The 23,075-nt window shown below is 53.6% G+C and overlaps 1 protein-coding gene across 2 annotated transcripts in view; it reads left to right on the top strand.

Moving 5' to 3' along the window:
• The window catches only part of EPHB3 (EPH receptor B3), a 50,284-nt gene that overhangs the window by 1,406 nt on the left and 25,803 nt on the right, over window positions 1-23,075 (top strand). For both annotated transcript variants that reach the window (XM_038416213.2, XM_038416212.2), the window contains exons 2-3: window positions 20,634-20,698; window positions 21,175-21,847. In XM_038416213.2, coding sequence (XP_038272141.2) covers window positions 20,634-20,698; window positions 21,175-21,847 — 738 coding nt within the window. The remainder of the gene's footprint in view (window positions 1-20,633; window positions 20,699-21,174; window positions 21,848-23,075) is intronic.

Below are 23,075 nucleotides of genomic sequence, written 5' to 3'. Positions count from 1 at the left end.
ACTGAATGATTTAACCCCAAATATGAAGGAAAGCCCTCCATATGGAGCCTTTTCCTAACTGTGCTTCCCCCAAAGGGAAGTAGCTGGTAAGTGTATTAGTGTGTATCCTTCCAAGAGTAGACGTGCTGTGGGCAGATTTCTTCCTCCCCCTCTTGATCTGGAAAAGAAACTCTCTTCTAGTTCAGTTGAAGATAAAAAGGCAATTAATTTTCTTCCACTAACAGGGTGAAGTCACAATCTTCTGGGCAGCCGGGTGATCCTTCATATTTGTGAGAGGAAAGCAGCTTTATAGTCCAACTGGATAAAGATCACAGGGGGGAGACGCTGGGATTTGTGTGTCTTGTGGGTGGGCAGTTTGGGATGGAGGCTAGTTGCAGATGATAGACATTTCATTTTTGCACTAAACGTCTTGCAAAAGCTAATTTTGGTCTTGTGACAAAAGTCTCTTACCCCTTCTGGGATCGTTGTAGATTGTTCATTCTCCCCCTGGGTTCTGTAACTAAACACTCTTGCTTGCCAGAGGATAAAAAGGGGTGGGTGGGTGGGTGGGAAGGGTTGCTGACCACTTCAAAAATAAACAAACAAAACCCCATAACAGATTAAGGGAATTTTCTGCCTTGTTGTTAAACATATCAGCTGTTCACTGAAAAAGTTTTTATTCTATTTTGCATGGCTGTGCTGGGACAATAAAAATCAAAGAGAGCCTTAGTGCTTGTTTGGAGTCATTTTGCTTTCTATTTCCCATGCATAGCCCCATGCTGCAAAGTTTGGGTTGCTGCTTGTTTTTGGAGGGGCTGAGAGGACTGGGGACTTCCTCTGCTGGAGTGTAGAAAAAGCGACATTTCTCTTGGCCTTTAGGCATTGGAAAAGGGGGGGGAAGTGTTACAAATAATATCTTTTTTTTTTTTTTTTCCCCTCAAAAAAACTTAAAATTCAGGGCAACAGTCACCCTGAGTCGTTTCCTGTGAGGGCCAAACTAGGATCTCTGGGCCTGCTCAGTCTTTGAGCTTCTAGAGACTGTGATCCCCTCCTTGGGCTGTAGCAGTCTGAGAAGCAGTGACTGCTCTGCATGCACGCTGCTCTTTTGGGATGAGCCTTGAGTCACCTGTGGACCCCTAAAGATCCAGCCCGAAATGGTGGCTGTGGACCTTTATGTATTAAATAGATACTGCAGAATTTAGTTCTTCTGGGCAGGGACTGGTTTCTGATGCACAGCCGAGCTCTGATGTTGATTGGGGTGTCTGGGTGCTGCCCTTATACTGCTTCTAATAACAATTAGTTTTCCTATAAATCCTTCAGGAATTGAGAAGCAAGCCAATCTTAGGGCCCAGCACAAACGCAGAGGATTATAACTCTGTGTGTGTGATAGGGGATTGATTGTGTGTTACAGGCCAGCATCTCGGCTTCAGTTTCTTGTCTCGTTGCGTGCTCCTGGTTCAGTTCTCTGCTCCAAGGCTGTTCCATTGTCTCTCTGTAGCGTTTCTGGAAGGGCCTATCCTGTGTGCCTGCATTTCCAGCCCTAATGTGACTGTGGGTCTTGCAGCATTCAGTAGGTTGTGGAGGCAACGGCCGGAATCTACACAGCGTCTGGAGATGCAGCGGGTTGGGAGAGGTTAGGTTGCCTTTCCTCAGGAGGAGCTTGGTGGGCTCGGCTGTTTAACCCCCGTGAACTGGGGTGAAGAGCAGGACAGGGAGAATAAACAGCTTTCACTTAGTTTTCTCAGCTTCCTGAGTGTGGAAGATCAGAGGGCCAAATGCTTCTCCTGAAGAGGTCACCTTCCAGCTGTTTGCCAGGCCTCCCTGAACAGCCTTGCTTCAGTGCTGGGTTAGGAGGCTGTCTGTGTGTGGAGCAAGGCTGGGTGATGCCAGGCGCTGAGCTGTGTCTGGGAATAGAGGGCACTTCCAGCCCGCAGCCTGTTTCAGCTTCTCTTCTAGCTGGACTTCATATAAATTGAGCTGGCTGGCTGGGCCCGGAGAGGGTTTCGGTGACTCCAGTCTTTCCTGGCTCTGGGAGCTGAGATCACTGACCCCGTGGCCGGGGATTTTGCTCCTGCACTTTTGCTGTGTTTGGCTTTTTTAGCCGCTCGCAAAGCTGTTTCCTGACCTGGGCTGGAGCATTCGAGTCATTACTGTAAATCTGGTGTGTATGGCTTTTCAGATATTTTAGTGCTAATCATAAATCCACCGTGGCGATAAATCTGTAGGCACATACTCTGTAACCACGGCTGCTAGTGGCCCGGGATTCTGCCACCTCACTTGTCAGGTTCTGTGCTGGGAATGTGTAGCTCCCCAGCTGGCTTGCTGGGTTGTAGCTCACAGTAACTGCTGTAGATCGTGGTCACTTGGGCGGGGTGTGTGTGTGTGTGTGTGTGTCACCCCTCTCGTCTGGCGTTGTGTTGGGCCTCCCTCTTGCCCTTTCCTGTGGCAGAATCGCTTGGAGTTCTGTTTTTTAGCAAGGCACCATGAGGGGGGAGGAAGCTGTTCTCCGCAGCAGCTCAGTGAGGGCTTTGTGCTGCTGAGAAGAAAATGGTTTCTCTCCAGATCCTGTAAGCGCGCTGCGTTTGTTTGAAGTCACAATGTGTTTTTCTTCTCCAGTTCAGCAGAGCCTCAGCCTGCTGGAGAAGGAATGCTCTGTCCAGAAGCAACAGCAGTGGCTTTCTCTGGCGAAGCATTTGAATGCAAGAAGGAGACGGGTTTGCCCTGGTTTGGTTGGGAGCTGAGGCTCCTGTGGTCCAGAACGAGCTCTCCACGCAGGGCTGACATGAGTGCAGTGGCCTCCTTTGGGCCTCTGTAGCCTGCTCTCTACCCAGCTGTTGTCACTTAGCATCTGGGCTGTGGAAAAAGCTCAGAGCACCAAGAACATCCATTATGTCCAAGTTTCAGAGTAGCAGCCGTGTTAGTCTGTATTCGCAAAAAGAATTGTGTCCAAGACTCCTAGTTTCAGCCTGCCAAGGCCCAAATGCAGGACCCGAGCAAAATGCTATGGGATTAATTTATTTCCCTTAAATCACATTTTTTCTAACTGTGTTTAATGCCTCAGCATGTCTGATGTGTTTGCTAGCTGTCCAAACGAGGTCCCTGGCACTGTGCGGCTGGGGGTTAGAATTGGTGGTGGAAAAAGGGATAGTGGATACCTGCTTACGGCGCTCTGCCAGTCTCCCTTACCACTGTGTGGGATGGGCGGGCAGACAAGACGGCTGCGTTCTCTCGCCGTTTCGCTCAGGGCCGAAATTCGGCCTCTCCAGTGTTTTTTTTTTTTTTTCACATCGTCTCCTGTGCCACTACCCATGAGCTGCATGCTCGGGAGCTTCCTGAACTCATCTGCAGCTGGGAGCGGGAGGCGACTTTTGTGCGCCATTTCTGAAGCAATCCCAAAGCGGGCATTGCGCCTTCCTGTGTTGCATGGTTTATAGGCTCTCCTAATGTAAATAACTGAACGTATGCCCTTTCCCTAAATGTTTGGGAATGAGAAATATTTGGGAGTCAGTCCTTGGCTTGGGTTTTCCCCGATTGCCAGTCTACAGCCACGGTTTAGCTTTATGAAGGCTGACCCCCAAATATTGCACCAAGTTCATTCCTGTACCAAAACCACCCCCCAAGTTCTGGGACTGTCAGGTATTTTCTTGGCGGAGATGTTTGCTTTTTGTTTAATTACATTTCACCGAAATGCCTCATTTCTCGACGGGGGTGACTAATGGATGTTAGCTCGGCTGTTTTATTGATGCTGAGGGGTAGGTGGGGAGAGAATGCTGGTCGCGGGGCTTCGTAGTGTTGGCTACACTCCTTAAATCTCCTGTTCCTCGCAAAATGCCCTGCAGCCTGCAAGCTGCTTCGGCTGTGTTTCCTGACCCGAGGAACAGAGGGGCTTTCCTTTGTGTCAAGTGGAGCAAGCAGCTAGTTAAGAAGAGGGAAGAACTTGCAGCAGAGTTGCATGTAGTGGGATTTCGGTGGCAGTCTGTATGTTTGTGGCTTTGCACTTCCATTGTTCTCTGTGTGTGTGTGTGTGTGTGTGTGCGCGCGCGCGTGTAATAACACTTTGCTCCTAGTTAGAGGCTAAAACGTCCAGCTGCCTGAGGGGTAGAAACTCTGGGTCTGCCTGTGTGTATGTGTGTGGTCATAGGAATATTGGCCTCTGGTTTTAAGAAACGTCCCCAAACTCCCCACTGTTGTGATGACTTACTGCACCAAATATTCGGGGAAACCAGTTTGTTGCATTTTCTTTCCATGATAAGTTGCTGCTGCTGAGACTGGAAAATCGGAGCTCGGCGTTTAATGAGCTGGCCAGAAGACTCTGAATCACAGACTTGCATGTTTTGAAAATTGTAGTTGTGCCTGTTGTTGTTGTGCCGAGTCAAACTGGTTTGTCGGGATTAAGCGTCTCCTCCTTGGTGCCGAACGCAGGGGGAGGGTTGGCGCGCAGGCGGGTGTGTGTGTACACAGCCGAGTGCCCTCCAGTGCACGGCAAAAAAATGTCCTTGGCCCAGTTGAGATTGGATTTGGGTGCCCTGCTTCACTAGTTTGGGATTCTCACCCCTGGGCCGGAGAAGCTGGCAGGATGGAGGCCCGGTTTCTCTGCCGGGCTCTTGGCCTGGCTCTGCCCTAAGAGCCAAGGTAGCAACTGAAAGAGTCACTAAGCCTCCCCAGGAGGGTCAGGCAGAGCCCTGAGCTGACAGCGAGTGCGCTGAGTACTCCGCGGGGCGGCTCGGGGCTGCTAGCATCTCAGTCTTGACATTGGTGGGGGTCTGTCCTGCCCTTTGCTTCCTCGGCCGTTTGGTTCAGCGATGCGTGGTAACAGTGGAAGGAGAAGTGCCCTCTCACGGAGAGGGTCTGCTGCTCCCCTCTGAGACTGGCCGCATGTCTGGGAGAAATGCATCCGATGAAGTGAGCTGTAGCTCACGAAAGCTTATGCTCTAATAAATTTGTTAGTCTCTAAGGTGCCACGGGTACTCCTTTTCTTTTTGCGAATACAGACTAACACGGCTGCTACTCTGAAACATGTCTGGGAGGGAGAGAGTCAGTGGTTGAGGGACGGGGAGCTGGACGCGCGCGCTCCTGCTCGCAGCTGGGTGAAGTGTGCTCGCAGCTCCCTGAACGTCACTAGGAAATAAACAGGCACAGAATGGAAAACCCATTCTCAGCCTTGAATTTGTCCTCTCCTAGTTCCCTCTGCCCCCAGCCACGGGGCACCGGTGGGGTGGGGCAGCCCAGTCTCGTAGTGGGATTTCTGAGCTGAAGCCGCCATATTGGAGGGAGGGGAAAAATCTTTCACCCGGTCATCTTCCCTTCCTCAGTCTCATGTTGAGCTCTGGGCCCAGATGGGTCACGGAGCTATCGTGTTTCGGCCACATCGGCCTTATTTGGCTTGTCAGCAAAAATCGAATTTCAGTGGCCAAAAAAACGGATCGGGATCCCCGGTCTCGGCTTCCCTCCCCGCTGTGTCGGCACAGGCAGGCGAGCTGAAGAGCCGCTCTGAACCCTTTGTCACTCAGCAAGATCGCGTTGAATGAAGCTCAAAAGGAACTTCTTTAAAAATGGATCATTCTCCAGTCAGGCGAACGGAGACGTACAGTGATGGCCAAGCCCTGCCTGGCGCTGGGATAACTCGGATAGATAGGGCAGACCAGGAGTGTTGCTGACAGGCGGGGAAGGGTGGTGGCTTAGCCACGAAGGAAACCAGGAACCATTTTATAAGCAAAACAGGCCACCTACACAGGGTTGCCTTGTGACTCTCCTTTCTGATTAAGGGTGCCTTTAAAAACAAACATACCTAGGAATGTGCATCGGTGGCGTTCCACTTCGTGCTTAGCTGACGGTTTCCTGCCCTTGCTAATGCCTGGATTGCCCCGGCACGTCCTGCTTGGGAAGATGGCATTGGAAGGGGTGGTGATCTGGCAGCCATGACGCCGAGCCTCTGCCAAGCACCTCAAGCGCCCTATTTCCCCCCAGTGCTCTCTGCTCTGCAGATAGCCCAGGGACCAGCAGCGCTGGCAACTCCTTTGGGTGGGGGCCTTTTCAACACCCTGCCTCCCCGCAGCCTTGGGTTCATCATGGTGGTAGCCTTTCTGCTGGGCAGTACCGCTCTCTGCTTCGTGCTGCTTGCACTTCGATGGGGTTGTCATAGCAAAGCGCGATTGACTGGCCACCCCTCCAACAACTCCTCCATCCCTCCTCCTGCCGTTAAGCGCATCAGACTCTATCTCCACTTCCCATCAAGGTCAGGCACCCTAATGCACAATTGCTGAAGTGTCCACACTTGCAGATGCTGTACTGAGGTGTTCCTCTGCTGTGGGAGGGCAGTGGGGCAGTACTGGCGCATAGTGCCGGTGGGCAAGAGATGCTGGTTAGGTTAGGGGGTGCTTTTACATGAAGAGGAATGCCAAGTGATGCTGAGTGCTCCCAGGTCGGAAGATTCGGGATGCAGCTTCCCCCAGCATGGTTACTAGGGGCACCTGACGGCAGGAATTCAGCAGCACAAACAGCTACCCGAAGTCGCGTGACTTGGCTGCGGAAACCTTCCCCGTGGGTTTCTGTGTGCGTGCGTAAGCTTCCGGCCTCGCTGGTCGTTGTATGTAGTGGCAAGCTCTCCGCCACAGGCTGGCACGTCCCACCCATGCACTGGGAGCCGCTGACCAACACCTGTTTCCCAGCCCCCTCCCCTGGAATGCCAGCAGTCGCTGGACCTTCCTAGCCATGGGGGGCTGCAGACATCGGGCCTGACTCAGTCTGGAAGAGCTGCTTCGGAGAGAGTCGAGTTGAGGCACTCACCCAAAGGCCCCCTTCTCCCCAGCTTTTCCTGCCCCAGATGGAGCTGGGGAGGCAGTTAGCTCAGGGGGTGGATGGTAGGAGAGAGTGGATGTCCTAGGACCTCGCCGTGCAGCCTCCTGGTGGCAGCTGCTGCAGCAGCATTTGCTCTGACCGGTTTCCCTGGGAGGTGGGGCCATGTACCCTCAGCGGAGCGGCTGAAATCCGTCCGGGGGGTGGGGGGAGGCTTGCCCACTTCTCCAACCAGCCCCACTTGTCACTTGGCAAATTCAGCCAATTGCCCAGTGAGAGCCGAGGCCTGAGCAAGACCCCACCGTAGGGATCACTTGGGGGGGGGGGGGGGGCTGTCCTACATGCCTGCACAAACGGCGTGCAGTCCACGGCCTTTTTTATTAATGAGAAAAATGTGCAGGGCTTGAACAATTGCCAGGAACAGATTTATTCTAGTTCCCCAGAAATTAAACTGAAATGAAGAGGAGAGAGTCGGCCAGGCCTGGCACCCCCCACCCCCCCTCCTGATTCTGTGCTTGTTTTAACTTCGGAAGAATCTGACTTTGGAAGGGGGGGGAAGGATATTTGGGTTTAAACAGTTCCAGATGGGTTTGGTGCTTGAGAGTTGGAGGAAGTGAGCAGAGAGCAGCATGGAGATTCGGGTAACTGCCCCAGGCGGGAGTGGGGAGGGAAGTCTTGGCAGAGGCTCCATCTCCGGGCTGACTGGATGGGATACAGCTTGGCAACTGAGCACTGCCTCTCCAAGCCGCTGTGTCTGTGGGCTGAGTGGCTCTGGATCTGCGCTAAGTAACTTCTTGCCATTTTCCCCCTCCTCTCCTGGAATGCTTCCAGAAGAATAACCTGCAAACGGCACTTGGGGGAGGTATCCCAGCCCGGAAACGGCTGCCACCTCCGGGAGCCAGTGCAAACCCGGAGACTGTGTCGTCTGCCTCCCCTCCGGTCACTTAGTGGACGGGAGCTTGTTTGGTGGCCCTGAATCATGTGCAGCCCAGAGCCCCGGCCACAGACACCTGAGCCTCCCAGCACGGGCTCTGCCCCTGCGGGAACTCCATGAAACCAGATGTGCAGCATCGAAAAGCAGGGAGCCGCTTGTTTCTGCTGTGCCCGGCCCCATGCAGAGTCAGTGCTCTGGCCCTCTCCCCCGGCTGTCGGGGACTGGTGAATGAGGCAGGCCGGCAGGCTGTATTCTCCTGGTCGCCACAGCGCTAGAGGGTGTGGAGAGGTTTTTGTTTTGACAAAGTCTGGAAATGGAGATGGGTCTGTGGAGCAGTTTGCTGCCTGCATGTCCCGGTTAATGGCATTCGCGAGGCTGAGTTATTTCCACAGCCGGAGAGTGGCCAGAGTGAATGTTTCTGCCAGGAGCGTGACTTATAAATCGCTTTCTTGCCTGCTGACCTGGGAGATCTCTGCTACCTGGGGTCACTCACGTTCTCCCAGAGCCCAGATTGGACCCCAGAGTAGGGAAGTGGTAAGGAGAGCAGCCCCTTGCAATGGGGCAAGGAGATGCCTGTGGTGTGTTGGAGGCTTTAGGGCTGAGGAGAGGCCCTGGGGGCAAGAAATGGCAGCCGGAGGCTTGGCTGAGACCACTTTGAAACCTGTCAGCGAGCCAATGATCAGAGATTTGCGGGGGGGACGGGGCTGTTGCAAATGAATCCATAAGCAGCCCTGTGAGAATGAGAAATGTCCCTTATCTGGGGATGTTAAAGGGCTCCTGCAGAGGAGAGCAGTCGGGGGTGGCTCTGGGTCTCACGCCTTGGGAAAGGGAGCTGGAGCCAGGGAATATCTGTTCTTCCACCTGAAGCCGCCTCCCTCTGCAGACCCTGGAGTTGCACGTGGTGCGTTGCGCTCCCGAAATCCCCAGGGTATTAATAGAACGGTAATTGCAGTGTTGAGATGGGCTCTGAGCAGCTGGCTCTAAACAGCTCTGGGTTCTCTTCCTCCTTGGTGCCTTCAAACGTGGCTGCTGCTGCCCGAGAAGGTGCCGAGGCCTGGCAGAGCTCTGGAGGGGCTGCCCGCTTGGGAGATGGCACCAAAAGCTCCAGCTCAGAGCAACTGCGGAAGGGAGTGAATCCCCATCATATGTCAGACCCTGGGGGGAAGGCTGAGCCCCCTGTGGGATTTCCCCTCCTCCCAGGCACCGTCTGCTGCTCAGCAAGAAACTTCTTGTTCTTGCTTGAAGCTTGGTGCCCAGGGGCTGTGTGTCCAGCACTTGCAGGCAGCTCTGCCTGGCAATGAAATGATGAGGCCCACGAATTGTTAGTAAGTGTCAGTCTGTTGTGATGTGAGGAAGTTAGACCCCCGGCGGGAGGGCAGGGTGGTAAGCGGGGCATGCTTCTAGTCTGTCTTGTTACTATCCGAGAGCGGCTCCTGGGGAGAATCCAGTTAGAAACCTCCCTTCAGGGGTTTAGCGGTAGGCGGGTGAGACACCGGGGACTGAAGAAAATGCTCCAGCTCAGAGAAGCTACCTCTGGCCTCCTTCCTTTTGGCCTGTCGTTCAGTGATTTTTGTCTGGGGTTTATATTTGCAAATCAGCAAGGGGGTGAGGCTGGGGGGAGTCCTGAGCAGTGAGGTGTTTTTGCTGGGGGGTGGGCAAACACAGGGGAGGGAGAGGAGATGCAGTTGCTGGCTGCTCACTCGCACAACTCCTGCTCCCCGCCCCAGGTTTTGTTGATTGCACCCTGAAGGTTGGGCTAGTTTTCCAGGCACAGGATGCGGGGGGGGGGGGGGAGCACTGCACCTTTCCCTAAAGCAGCAGGCTTCAGAGAGGGAAGATGGCCTTGCAGTAAATGAACCAACCCGGGACGCAAGATCTGGGCTCAGTTCCCGGCTCTGTTACAGACTCTCTGTGTGGCCTGGAGTCGGGACACTGAATCTCCTAGTGCCTCAGTTCCCCATCAGGAAACGAAGCCACTTCCTTTGGCTAGGCTGTTTATGTTGTAAGCTCTTCAGGGCAGAGACTGCCTTTGTGTCTGTACAATGGGGCCCCGATCTCATTGGGGCCTCTAGGCCCTACCGTAATACAAAAATAATGAGTCTGTTATTAAGTGCTCTCAACTCTAAGTGGGGCAGGCTCTGCCCACTGCCAGAGGCAAGACACTGGATTGCATGTGCCAGTGTCTGGCTCAGCAGATCTGATTTTCTTTGATGGCGTTCCAAATGTCCTTGGCACAAAGGGCCACAGCTGTGACACCAGCCCTGGTTTCCTTTTGCTCCCAGTGGATAGCTGGCTTTGAACTGAGGGGTGGTGTGCCCCTTACCTCTGCAGCCATGTGTGCAAGTGTCAACCCAGCCAGGGAGAGAAGCTCTTTGGGCCATGGTGTTCCTTCTTTCCCTCCACGCCCATCTCTGGAGGCGAAACCCAGATACCTGTGGGTTGGAAAGTGTCAGCAACAGGCACTTGTCATGTACGCTGGTGAGAGAAGAGAGGGAGCTGTGTCTGCCCCTATGTTGAGGCTGTACCGTTTCTGCAGGAGGTGAGGGGGCACGGCAGGGCGGAGTGAATCTGTTTGCATGATACGCTCGGGTTGGGACCCCGCCTGCCCACTGCGGCGAGGGTGGCGAAGTGCGTTGTTGTGGTGGAGCACTTTGCTCTGGCTCAGGGTGAAGTGGAGCGTATAGACACGGAGGTGAAGGGGCAAGACTGGAGCCTGCGGGGGCAAAGTTGTAGGGTGAGAAAGGGGAGGCGGGAAAGCTGGTCTCTGTGTCCGATGAGACGCAATAACCGAAGGAGCTAGGAGCTGAAGGAATAATCCTGGCCGGGCAGATTCCCCAAGGGGGTCTCGTGGCCAGGACCTAGACGGCTGAGCGATCCAAGGTCGGGGTGGGGGGAGGTATTGCGCACTTGCTGGGAGTTCAGGGCTCCCTAGTGCTGGTGTGTGTCTGCCGCTGCAATGATTCCCGGCTCCTGCAGGGGGAGCTGCCACACAGCATCTGTCTAGATCAAAGGCAGCCAGCGAATGTTTCCGGCCTTTGCCATCCTGCCGAGGGCTGTGTCCTGTGCTCAGGGGTCACAGCCCCTCCTGGGCCTGGAATAGCTTTGCGCTGACCGTTCCCATCTCCTGGGGCATGTGGGGAAGGAGCGGAGAGGGCCTCCCCTGTTAAAAATAGTTGGGGGGTGAGCAGCCCCTCTGTGGCTACTGCCAGTGCCCCGGCATTGCCAATTCCAGCCTGGGAGACTAGCACCAAACCACACTCGCTGTCTCCCCTCCCCACTCACTGCACACACGCCCCAGCTGCTGCCTCCCTCTGCTCTCCTGTCCCCCAGCCTGTCAGCCTCTCCCTTCCTGCCCCTTCCCTCACATGGAAACCCCTGTGGCTCGCCACCGAACCCTTGCCGGGAAAGTCAATGTGAAGGGATGAGAGTTCCCAGCTCTGGAGCGTGCAGCAGGGAGGGGAGCAAGCAGAGCTCTTTGCAGCCTGGGGAGGCATGGGGATTTCCTGCAGTGTGCAGTGGGGGTGCCCGACTCTGTAACAGGGAAGGGGGAGGGGAGCTGATGGGATCTGCCTCGTTTGGAGGGTCTGGCACTGTCACAGGTCCTAGCGAGTGCTCCCTGCTGGTCACCCACTAGGACAGCTTTGGGGAGTCTGTGCTCCGGCTCCTGGGGGCGTGTGAAAGCTGCTAGCCCACGGGAGGGACCAGCGCTGCAGCCTCCGAGGGGCTGTCTGGCAAGCTTCCTGGGCATGGTTGCTCAGTCTGCTACTCCTGAGAAATGGGGCTCCTTGGCTCCCTGTGCCCCCAGATACCCCTGTTACTTAAACACACCCCTCTCCAGAACTCCCCCCCACCCTCGAGGTGTGAAGCTTCTGGTTACAGTTGAACTCTCGGGGGCCCGCAGTAGTTGTAAAGCAATCGGCACCACACTCGTACGCTTTGCGCAGAGACTAGCCCCTTTATGCTCTTTTATACTTAATCATATAAAGCACAGGAGACTATGGATTATGCAAAATAAACATTAAATGCATGTCCCTGCCTCAGTTTCTTCCCCACTCCAGGGCATTCTTTGGGCTGGGGTCCGAGTCCCTTGGTTTGTCCAGAGTCCCTGGGCCATCTGGGCTCAGGAAAGCAGGCAGGGCCCCTACCTCCTGGGCTGCTACGTGCTGCAGGACCTCTCCCTCCTACCAGTCCTTTACCCAGCTTCTGTGACCTTACTGCGTCTTGCCCCATGCTTCTTTCTCCTATCTCACCCCTGTTCCTTTGTGTTTCTTTATTTAAACCACTCTCGGTCACTTGGTCTCTCCTGTTTTACTCCTGGTAAATTTCCACTTCTCCTGCCTTCCCCTCTCCTTCAGAAGGGTAGAGCTAGACAGGATTTCCAAGGCTGGAGCTGCTTTCTAGCATAACTTTTGTGAGGGCTAAGTAACATAGTTACCCTGAAGTATTTCTCATTGCTCCTATCTGGTGTTACCTTCTTCACGACCTGTTGGCAGTGCTGGGTCCTCAGTACAGCAGCTTTTCATAACACAGCTTCACGCTATTAGCCAGAATGTACAAGTTGTGCACATATCACCCCGGTTCATCACAGGTGTCCCCTTGCCAGTGACTAGGGCTGAATGGGATGTGGGCACTTCTCTCTGGATGGGATTCAGGGTGTTGCGAATTCCCTAGCAGAAGCTTGCCCTGGGATAGTCCCTAGCAGCTGGTCAGCACATCTGACTGGGCATTTCTCTGCCTTGGTTGAAGGCTCCTCCCAGAGGATTGGGGTGGGGTGGGGGGGATCTAGGAATGGGTTGGGCATTGGGGTCTGGGAAGTGCATGGAAGGGTCTCCCTGCAGGGTCTGCCCTGATACACAGCACTCTGTGTGGCTTTGCTTTTGTGTATGTGAAATGCATGTCAGCGGGAAAAGTGCAACCTCAGGTTCTCTCCCACAGGCAGCCCTTTGTTTCCAGAGAAAGGGCCTCCCTCCAAAGTCCTTTGTGCTGCAGTTTAGAACGGGGTTGGGATTAATTGTACCAATAGGTGCCTGAATGGGAAGCACACAAGGCCGCTCGTTCCTGCTATAATTATCTCAAAGCTGGGGAGGGAACTAAAATGTGTGGAAGATGCCCCCTTTGGTGGCAGCACCACCCGCAGGTCATTGCCTGTTCTGCTTCTCTATGCTGCCGGTAAGCCCCAACCAAATATTAGCAAGCTTCTGCCATCCACAGGCCCAAAGGTTCTCTCCCTTCTTTTCAGAGACCTCTCTATGTGGCTGTGGGGAAGGGGAGGTGACCAAGCCCCAGAGCCAGGCACCCCCTCCCAGCAAACACTGCGGTGTGCAAAGGAGCTGTGAATAGGACGATGACTCATGAATAGCCCCACCCACTCATTGTCTAGCATTGGCATGTGTTGGCCATGGCTCCATTCCTGCTGTCCGGGAGTGAGGCTCACCTCTGGTATGGACCCAAATGTTCAAGGGCGTGCGTCAAAGATCCCTGGCTTCTGCATTCTCTCTCAGTGGGTTGCAGAATGAGCCCAGCCCTTCTGTTTGATGCTCTGGCCTGAGTAACCCATGAACTTTTCTCTTGGATATTTCTATGGAGCTCTTTGCTTGAATCTGAGCCCTTCTTTTTCCCAGTGGGGTAGGTATAGCTGAGAGGCCAAAGTCCTACCTTGCCAGAGCATCATGATAGCTGGCAGTGTCGCAAGTTCAAAGCCAAGAAAGCGTAAGGTTTTGTACCCACTGGATCAGATTCTTGGACTCTTTCTGAGGAGCTGACTGAAAAGAATGCATAAGAACCTAAGGATGGCCATACTGGGTTAGACCAATGGTCCATCTAGCCCAGTATTCGGTCTTCCAATGGTGGCCAGTGCCAGATGCTTCTGAGGGATTGAACAGAACAGAGCAATTTGCGTGATCCATCCCCTGTTGCTTGTCCCACCTTCTGGCACTCAGAGGTTTAGGGACACCGAGAGCATGGGATTGCATCCCTGACCATCTTGGCTAATAGCTGTTGATGGACCTGTCCTCTGAACTTATCCAATTCTCTTTTGCTCCCCTTTGGTTCAATAAGTGCCCAGAATTGCTGTGAGAAGTGGTCTCCCCAGGTTTGCATATGAGTGCTGGAGCAGGTACTGAGAGGAAATCCTGGTCAATAGCAAAACTCAGACTGTAATGGCACATCAAAGCCTTAAGTACTGAAAGGTTTTTACTTCTGCTTCTTCTTCATAGTGCTCTGCCATCAATATCGGCCTCAACCACCTATTCTTCCTCTTCTCCCATGGCACTCTTCATGCTATCTTCCACTCGCGGATGACTTTCCATGCGGGGTGCTCTGCAAAGCTGCCACCCGCTGCTCCTTCAGATCCTTCCTCAAAATTCCCCTCTGCCACAATGCCCACAGAGACTTCAGCTGACCATGAATAAGCAAAGGGGGGGCGAGTCTAATTGCTTATTGTCTACCTGCTGCCTCTTCCGTATTGCTTGGCTTCAGTTGTGAACTTGGGCAGGGCAGACGATGATGTGGCAGCAGCTGGCACTTTGCGCGTGCGATCATAATTCTTTCCATCAGAAAGGGAAAGGAGCGGGCGGTTTGTATCCAATTTTGGATTTGTAAAGACTTGAGTTGATGAAGAAAACAAGGTGGCACGGTAGCATTCAGGGCAGCGTCCTGCTTGCGAGCTGTCTCTGCAGCTCCATGGTTCAGGCGGCAGGTACAGCGAGTCCCAGAACCGTTTCAAGCATGGCCCTCACATACAACCCATCTCTGAGACAAGGTTACAGTGGCCCCACCGCCTCAGGCCTGGGAGCTGCCTTCTGCCCTCTGTTTGCAGCCCTTTCCTTGGTTCGGAGCTCACTGTTAACTAACTGTCTCTCATTTTCCTGTGTGGTGTTGGCCTTGGCTGTAGGCTTGCGCTGTTGCCCGGCAGTTACTCGGCTAAGATGGTGGATCCGGAGTAGTGAGGATGCGGGTGGCCTGTCTCCTGTCAGAGTGACATGTCTGTTGTAGATCTGCACGTGCATTGCCTGCGCTACCTTGGAGAAGGGCATTTCCTGGGTGTGCCAGCTTTGTCCCACGGGGGCCTGTATTGCCTGGCAAAGCAGGCTGTCCACAGGAGGGTTTGAATGCTTCATAGCCTGAGTCAGGGTCTACGATATTGCTTCCCACCACGTATCTCAGCAAGGCACAGAACTCCACTGCCCTTAGTGTGGAAACTGCAGGAACATGATGTTTGGGAGGGAGGGTCCTCCCAAAGGCCAGCACACCAGCTACTAGGGATCAGGGGATGGAGATGGAGGGAAGGGAATATTCCAAGTGCCATGGGTGGAATTTCCTTAGGCATCATTGGCACAAGTGAGGACTGTAGCAAGGGAGTCTTTGGCTCTGTGGGATGCATGGCACGGGGGCTAAGGGTCTGGGCCTCGCAGATCCTGTTGTCTGTGTGCATTTCCGTTGCCTTCAGAAGATGCCATCGGGGCACTATGTCCCGTACTAAGAATCTATAGACTCTGCTTTAGCTGCAGTCTCTGGAGTGGGGCAACGCCCAGTAGCTTTCTGTGCTGAGCGGTCCTGGGCATCCCTCATCCACTCGTATGAATATCTGCGTTGCTCGGAGACTCAGGTCTGTTCACCTTCAGGTTTCCTCTGGCTCCTTCTTGGTGGAATGGCTGGCTGATTCTGGGCTCCTCAAATCCAAGTTCTCTCTCAAATCTGTCGCTTTCAGCCACTGGGCTCCCTAACCTTTATCTCTTTCCCTCTCCTGGTGCACCTAGTACTGGTGCCTGGAGGTTCTCTGCATCGGCCCCTCTGGCCCTTCTCAACAGCCTTCCTGAGCCAGCCGCCATTACAGCCCTTTCCTCTTCCCCCTCTGGGGTGAGCCACTTTCTTATTCCTTTTGACACACGGTGGAGTTGCTTCAGATCACTGGGACCTGGAGGTGGAAGAGCACAGCTAGGAAATTCATTCCCGCTTCAGGCCATTTCCTCCTCCCTTCTCAGACCCCTTGCACGAGAAACTGCTCAGGGAAGGGCTTTCCGATGAACCATAGAAATACCCAGTCTGCTCTGGGGGGAGTATGGATTTTATTCCGAGTATTTTCTAATCCCAAAGGAGGCTCATGCCCCATCACACTAGAGAGCTAGGGTTCTACGCAGAAGTTCAAGTCTTATATGATTCCACTGGAAGCGATAATTCCTTCTCTCTGAGCCCTCGGGCCTGTCTCGGAGCTCTCCGCCTTAGTGATGCATGCTGTACTTCCCTGTCGCCATTTGAACTCGCGCAGGAAGATGTAACGTTCAGACTTGGCAAAGACCAATCCCTGTCAATGCAGAGTACTTGTTTGGCTTTCCGTACAGCCACTTGGGTCTCCATGAAACGTTTAACGGCAGTGGCTGCATATCTCAGGCATCATGGAACACAACTGTGCCCATATTTGGACAACTGGCTCGTCAGGGCTCTGTCCTTTCAAAGGGTGTATATCCCTGCGTGCAACTTGTTCCCCCTGCAGAGCTCTGTGACTCCAAACAAACTGGCTCAGGCTGACTTTTATAGGAGGCACCCTGGACTCCTGTGGCTGCAGCCTTTCTGCTGAAGGAAAGGCTCCTAGAAATGCAGAATGCAAATCTCTGTAATGATGCTGCATCCCCAAGGAACAGACAGGTCTCCCTGAAGCTGGCTTGTCTCATGGCTTTGGCACATGACACCTTTTGCCAGACTGCAGCTACAGTCCAGGCTGACCACTGGTTACCCTCTAGGAATGCAGCCTGCACATGTGACTAATGATGCCCTAAATCAGGGGTAGTCAACTATTTTTTGTCAAGGTATAATCAAGGTCCAGACACCAGAGAAAATAATTAAAAAAAAAAAAAAACCCACAACAATGATGAGTAAAAGTTAGTTATTTTGGGGTCTGTTCAAAAGCATCGGTCAGTCTGGATTTGGCCTGCGATCTGCCTGTTGACTACCCCTGCCCTAAATAGTTTGGGATGCTCTGCTTTGGTTGGCAGCGCGATCCAATTACCTTGATCTCTCTCTCCTAGCCCCCTAGCTGTGGATGGCTCATATTCAGGCAGTTCTCCCATCCGGAGTTCTGCAGGAAACCTGGCGAATCCAGGATGTTACAAATGCACTGGAATTTAAGGCAATTTGACTCTGCAGCCTGGAGTGACTAGGGTATGGGGGGAGAAGCGCTGTTGTCTTGAGGCCATGTGTCTGTGGGAGCAGCAATCTTCGGTAGGACAACTCTCAGGTAGAGAATGGGCATTACCAGAATCCAGACTAGCACTGGTGGTCTCTAAGGGAAACCATGAGAATTAGTTTTATGGGGTTGGGGCACAGCTCACTTCTCTAGACTCTGCCAAATGTACTTTATTTAAGAGCCACTGGAGATTTCTGATGCTTTGTCCTGTGCCATGCTCAAGACCTCGCTGCCATTTCCTGCAGAGAGACTCCTACCTCAGGAGAGCGAAGCTGGGCAGAGCCCAGGGTCTAATAGCCATTGCCTGGGCTGGTCAGATCTGGAGCATGGCTCTTACGTCCCTGGCAGCGGAGCCTCCACTCTTTCCCTTGATGTTTCAACAACAGGGTCAGGGTCTACATCTGGATCCAGACTCACTTGGCCTAATAGCAAGGGTAGTATAAATGCAATTTGTTCACAGTGCTTCATCTGGTGTCTAGGCCTCGCTGATCCTTGTGTGTTGCATCCCCAAGGCTGAAATGTGGCCTCTTGTTTCATGGTTAAATTTCCTCTACACACCAGGTCAATTTAGGTTCAGGACTCCCTGCGGTGGGTGGGTGGGCATGCGCACGCACGCTGCTTCAGTGAAGGGGACCTACAGGAGCTGTTAGAGAATTAAAAATGGGGCCAGTTGTTCCAATTCATGTTGGGGGTGTTGCATCCCTCAGAAGCCCAAGAGGCTTCACATGTAGCCCTGAGCTTTGAGCAATGCGATTCCCTCTGTGCTGGTCAGAAGCAAAGCTGCGTTGTTCCTTACCCTCCTGTGCAGGGCAGCGTGTGTCTCAATGCATCTGTCCCACAGAATTATCTTGCTGCAGAAGAACATGCGCTGTGTCCTCCTTTCCGTCATTCACTTGGCTGGGAAAAAGAAACTCCCTGGCAAACAGCTGGAGTTGCAAGCACCAGGATGAGTATGAAGGATCAGTCACATAGTCTGTCTTGAAATGGAATTACCTTTCCAGAGAATGCCAAATGCCTGTGTCTGGCACAAAAGCAAGCAGGTCCGGCCCTGCTGAGGATCCCTAGACAGACTGATTCCTCTGTCTACCTGTGGCAAAATCTATGGGGAAGCCCAGCCCAGCCCAGACTGTTCTAATGGAGAGGGCTGTCAGAGTTCTTGAGACCAGTCTGGGATCCTGGTACCAGAGCTCACTGGCTCGACCAGGGCTGTGGGATTAATAGCATCTCCTGTAATCCCCATCCTCCCCCTGTTTAGTCTCCAAGATTGGGATTCTGCTGAGGCAAGTCATGAAGAGGAAGGTGATTGACCTGCGAATGGAGTTTCCCCTGAGGATGTGCATTAGCAGAGCCGCCTCCTGCCTTCCTCATTTGTTGTACTGGTCTTTTGAGGTTCTCTTGCAGGTGGATCTCTTAGGCTCTGGGCTTACAAGCCAGAGAAACCCCTGAGGGAAGAATTCCAGTTACTGCTCAAAAAGAAAAGGAGGACTTGTGGCACCTTAGAGACTAACAAATTTATTTGAGCATAAGCTTTCGTGAGCTACAGCTCACTTCATCGGATGCATTTTCCACTGAACGCATCCGATGAAGTGAGCTGTAGCTCACGAAAGCTTATGCTCAAATAAGTTCGTTAGTCTCTAAGGTGCCACAAGTCCTCCTTTTCTTTTTGCAAATACAGACTAACACGGCTGCTACTCTGAAACCTGGAGTTACTGCTCAGTAACCTTCCTGTCCCTGCTGGCCAGCACTGGGGCATCTGATAGTCCTCTCACTTCCTCTTCTAAAGGGTCCCCAGTTGGGGCAATTTCTGCTGGCCAGGGGTAGATTCCTTGTATCCTATTGGAAGAATAGTGAGGAGTGTTCCAGCATCACTGACTGTGCCCTGGGGAGCTGCTGGGATACAGGGATGTGAACCATGGAGGGGGTTATGGGGATGCGCTAGTGAATGCTTGAGATGGGGAGCTACTTGCCCACACCCTGAGAGTGACCCAGTGGCCTCTGCATCCAGACTATGCTACAGCAGGGAAAGCCGCTTTGGAGTATATCTCCTGTAAGAGGCAGATGGCTCATGGATGGGGAAGGCTCCGTGGCAGTTGGGAGAGCCAGAAGGATGAGAGAGTTTCATGCCTTGGCCCTGGGCCACTGCACTTCCCACAGCCAGGGAGGGAGAAATGTCCTCACTAGAGTGATACCCCAAGAGATGCCAGATGCCTGTTCGCAGGCTGGGTCGACGAGCTCTGACTCCCTGCGTACAAAGGGTGTTTGGATAGCGCCGCCCGTGCTGAGCAAGGGAGCTCCTGCTCCAGAGCTTGCAGATTAGACCACGTGCAAGGGAATGGGATGGCCCGGGGACTGAGCGGTGGTGCTGGGCTCCCAGCTGCTGAGTGTCGCCATGTTTGAGGGAGTTGCACTGGGGGACTGGGAAGTGGGTGTTAGACGTGAATTGGAGGTGGGGGGTTGGCCTATAGGGCATCCTGGATAAAGGGCACAAAGTGGGGTGGGGGGAGAAGGGAGGTTGAAGGGAATGGGGACATGTGAACTGGATGGAGGAAAGACTCTTCTCTCTCCCTGTTGGCCAAGGCTGTGTCCTGAAGAGAGGCTCCCTGAGAGTGGCAGAGTGCAGTGAGTGGTGTGCCAAGAGCAGGGGCAGTCTGAGGTGGAGGTTGCCTGTGGGGCAGATTTGGCGGGGGCACAGACCCATGTGCGATTCAGAAGGGGGCATTTCTTTGCCCTGCAGTGGCATTTTGACCTGAGTCTGTGTTTGCGCCTTCGGGAAAGGCCCTGGGTTTGGGGAACTTGTGCTGGGTAACTGGGGGCGGGAGCTAGGCTGTGTTGGTCACGAGCAAAGACCCGTTTTGCTAGGCAGTGCTGGCGCTCGGCGTGGGATTGAGGTCGTCTGCTGGTTGTGGTGGAGGAGATGGGGGGGTGTCATGTGCCTCCAGGCCTCTGACACCCCCCCTCAACCCCAGCCGTGACCCCTAGCAATTCTTTAAGACCAGGATTGAGACAGTTTGCTGCTAGCCAAGACTCTTCCACTGTAGTTTGCTCAGGTTCGGCAGGGCTGCCCAGCCCAGCCTGGGATTAGCCCCAGCTGGCTGCAATTCCAGCTCTCCTCAGACTGGCTTCTCGCTCCCCCCACGGCTGGGGCTGGGGCTGGGGCTCTCGGGGGAATGCTGACGGGGAGGTTTGGTTTGTAATCCGCTCCTGGAATGTCGGCCAGACGGTCAAATTCTTCTCGCCTCTTGTGAAATGAGTGATGTGGGGCAGCTTGGGAGAGCAGCCCGCCGTCCTTTGCCTGCTGGAGAAACCTGCCTGGCCTGCACCGCCCTGTCATGGGAACGGGCGTTTTCAGCCTGAGCCGCAGCAAAGACACCAGTGCTGGGTGGGGGTGGGGGGGCTGTTTCCCTGCTGGCAGACCCTCACAGCAAGGGAGGTGTTTGGGGGGAGGAGGTTGTGTGGATGCCCAACTAGCGGGGCTCAGTGATAGGTTGCTGAAAGGAAGATGGCTGCTCTTGCTTGCTGTCCACATTCCCCTCCCTGCTATTTCGTTGGTGGCTCTGCTCCCTTAGCAATTCTCCTGATGGGATCTTTCCTCTCCCCTTGACTGGAGGCAATCCGGAGTCCGTCTGACTCTGCCCCCTCCCTCCCGCCCCCCAAGCTGCGTTGCTCTGCAAATGTTTTGAAAGATTTCCCTCCTATTTCTTTCCCAAACCCTGACCTTGTCTCTCAATTCCATTTTTCCTTCAGAAACCCTGATGGATACGAAGTGGGTGACATCCGAGTTGGCATGGACGGCTCATCCAGAGACCGGGGTAAGACTGGGGGGTCCTCTCAGGGCCTGCGCAGGGCTCCGGATTCCAGGTTGAGCTGCAGGTCTTGATCCATTCTGAACTGGGACGCTTCACGAGACAAGGGCACCCTTTGGGTTCCCTCCTGTGCCCTCTGTGTGCCTTGTGAAATCACCCCTGTTCCCCAGACCAGCTCATTGCTCTCTGCTTCATTACTATGGGAGTTGCAAGTGCATGGCATTGCACAGAGAAGAGTCAAGTTCTCACAGGCTTCAGCGTGACGAGGGGAGTAGGGCCAGGAGAGAGCAGGGCAGGGATGGACCATAGGGGTACCTCGGTTCATACTGACTGTGTGCGTGTGTTGGTGCTTTTGGGGGTAATCACGTGTCTGGTTTATGCAATGTGGTTTGGGTTAGTTTGTTGTGGGGGTGGGGCTGTGTTTTGAAGCATTCCAGTCTGCCCATCCCAGTGGCTAACCTGCCAATCTTTCTCCATTGCAGTGGGAGGAAGTCAGTGGTTACGATGAGGCCATGAACCCCATCCGAACGTACCAGGTGTGCAATGTGCAGGAGGCCAATCAGAACAACTGGCTTCGTACTCAGTTCATCCAGCGCCAGGACGTCCAGCGAGTCTACGTGGAGCTGAAATTCACTGTACGGGACTGTAACAGCATCCCCAACATCCCGGGCTCCTGCAAAGAGACCTTCAATCTCTTCTATTATGAGTCGGATACAGATTCTGCCTCTGCCTCTAGCCCCTTCTGGATGGAAAACCCCTACATCAAAGTGGATACAATTGCCCCCGATGAGAGTTTCTCCAAGCTGGAGTCTGGCCGTGTGAACACCAAGGTGCGCAGCTTTGGGCCTCTCTCCAAGAATGGTTTTTACCTGGCCTTCCAGGACCTGGGTGCCTGTATGTCGCTCATCTCTGTCCGTGCTTTCTATAAGAAATGCTCCAACACCATTGCTAGCTTTGCTGTTTTTCCGGAGACTTTAACTGGGGCAGAGCCCACTTCTCTGGTCATTGCCCCTGGGACCTGCATCCCCAATGCAGTGGAAGTGTCTGTGCCCCTGAAGCTGTACTGTAATGGAGATGGGGAATGGATGGTACCAGTTGGAGCCTGCACATGCGCTGCTGGATATGAGCCTGCCATGAAAGATACCCAGTGCCAAGGTAAGCACGTGGCTAGATGGCCTGTAACGTGTTCTCTTCCTCTGTAGTAAGGTATGTGTCTAAGCAGAGGATGTGGGCACTTCTCTGCTGGACCAGTTGCGAGTTCAGTGGTTTCTGTGGCCTGAGGCCTGGCACTTGCAGTGGCTCCTGCTCTGTCCTGGACATTGGAGTTTGATCTTCTGTGATTGTTTAATGACCATCTGTACTTCTGGGTCTCCACCTGGGTGCCTGATGGTGTTTGAAACCTCAAAGCTCACGCCGATGTTACCTAGTTAACATCAGCTGTAGTGCACTCACTAGCACTCAGTGCCTTCCACTGCATAGCTGGGAGCTATGGCCCAGGCCTGCCACCTCCTGGTTCTTTCCCTGGCATCATGGCAAGCACCACATGCCATTGAGGGGTTCCAGTTTTGCTGGAGGAACTAGAACCCCTTCTGATTTCAGCTTCTGATGTCCCTATTTACAGACCTAACAGGGAACCTTGGGATCAGTGGATCCCGCCGCTTACTGAATGGGATACGCAGTATGAGGTCATGCCAGCACCCAGTCCCCACCCTATTCCACTTCAAGTCTTCCTTGCACGAGGCAGCTATGGGGTGAGGTCCTGAATCTCTTGGAGTGGGAGGCTAGAGAAGTGGGGCTGGTGTCTGCGCCAGACTGCATCTCTGGGCAGTATAATCCTTACGTTAAATTCTCAAGATTATTCAGGACCCACAGCCATTTAGGACACTCGCTTCCATGTGTCAGTAAGGCAGGAAATAACATGGGTTCAACTGGGAAGGCTACCTTGGTTTGTACAGAGTATTTCCCATAGGGCAAACTGCAGGAGTGAGGGTGTTGGGAGAGTGTCTGGCAGTGGTGGCAGCCAACTGTCATCATCAGAGCCTGCAGGGGTATCCATATTTAGAGAACTGACTTCTTAAGAGCCTGTACTTATAAGGGTGTGATTCATTTGGTTCTCTCTTCTTAACCCTAAGGTCAAGAGTGAGCATGGGGAAGCTGGCTGTGGTGTTGCTCAGATTCGAATGTTGATAGGGTCTCTCCTGGATTCTTCCAGGAGATGGCGGGGCTTCTAGTAGGTGGTCTCAGAGACTAGATTGTGAGACAAAGGCCCTGCCCAGCAATACTCAGACAATTCATGTTGCACAGGAAGCTGCTGGGGCTAAGACTTTACCCAACTTGCGTCTGTGCCTTTGTTTCTCTGATCAGAGAAAAGGCAATAGAGGTT

Source organism: Dermochelys coriacea, chromosome 9 (genome assembly GCF_009764565.3).
Source record: "Dermochelys coriacea isolate rDerCor1 chromosome 9, rDerCor1.pri.v4, whole genome shotgun sequence".
Classification (NCBI taxonomy): Eukaryota; Metazoa; Chordata; order Testudines; family Dermochelyidae; genus Dermochelys; species Dermochelys coriacea.
This window is presented reverse-complemented; position numbering and strand designations above follow the sequence as displayed.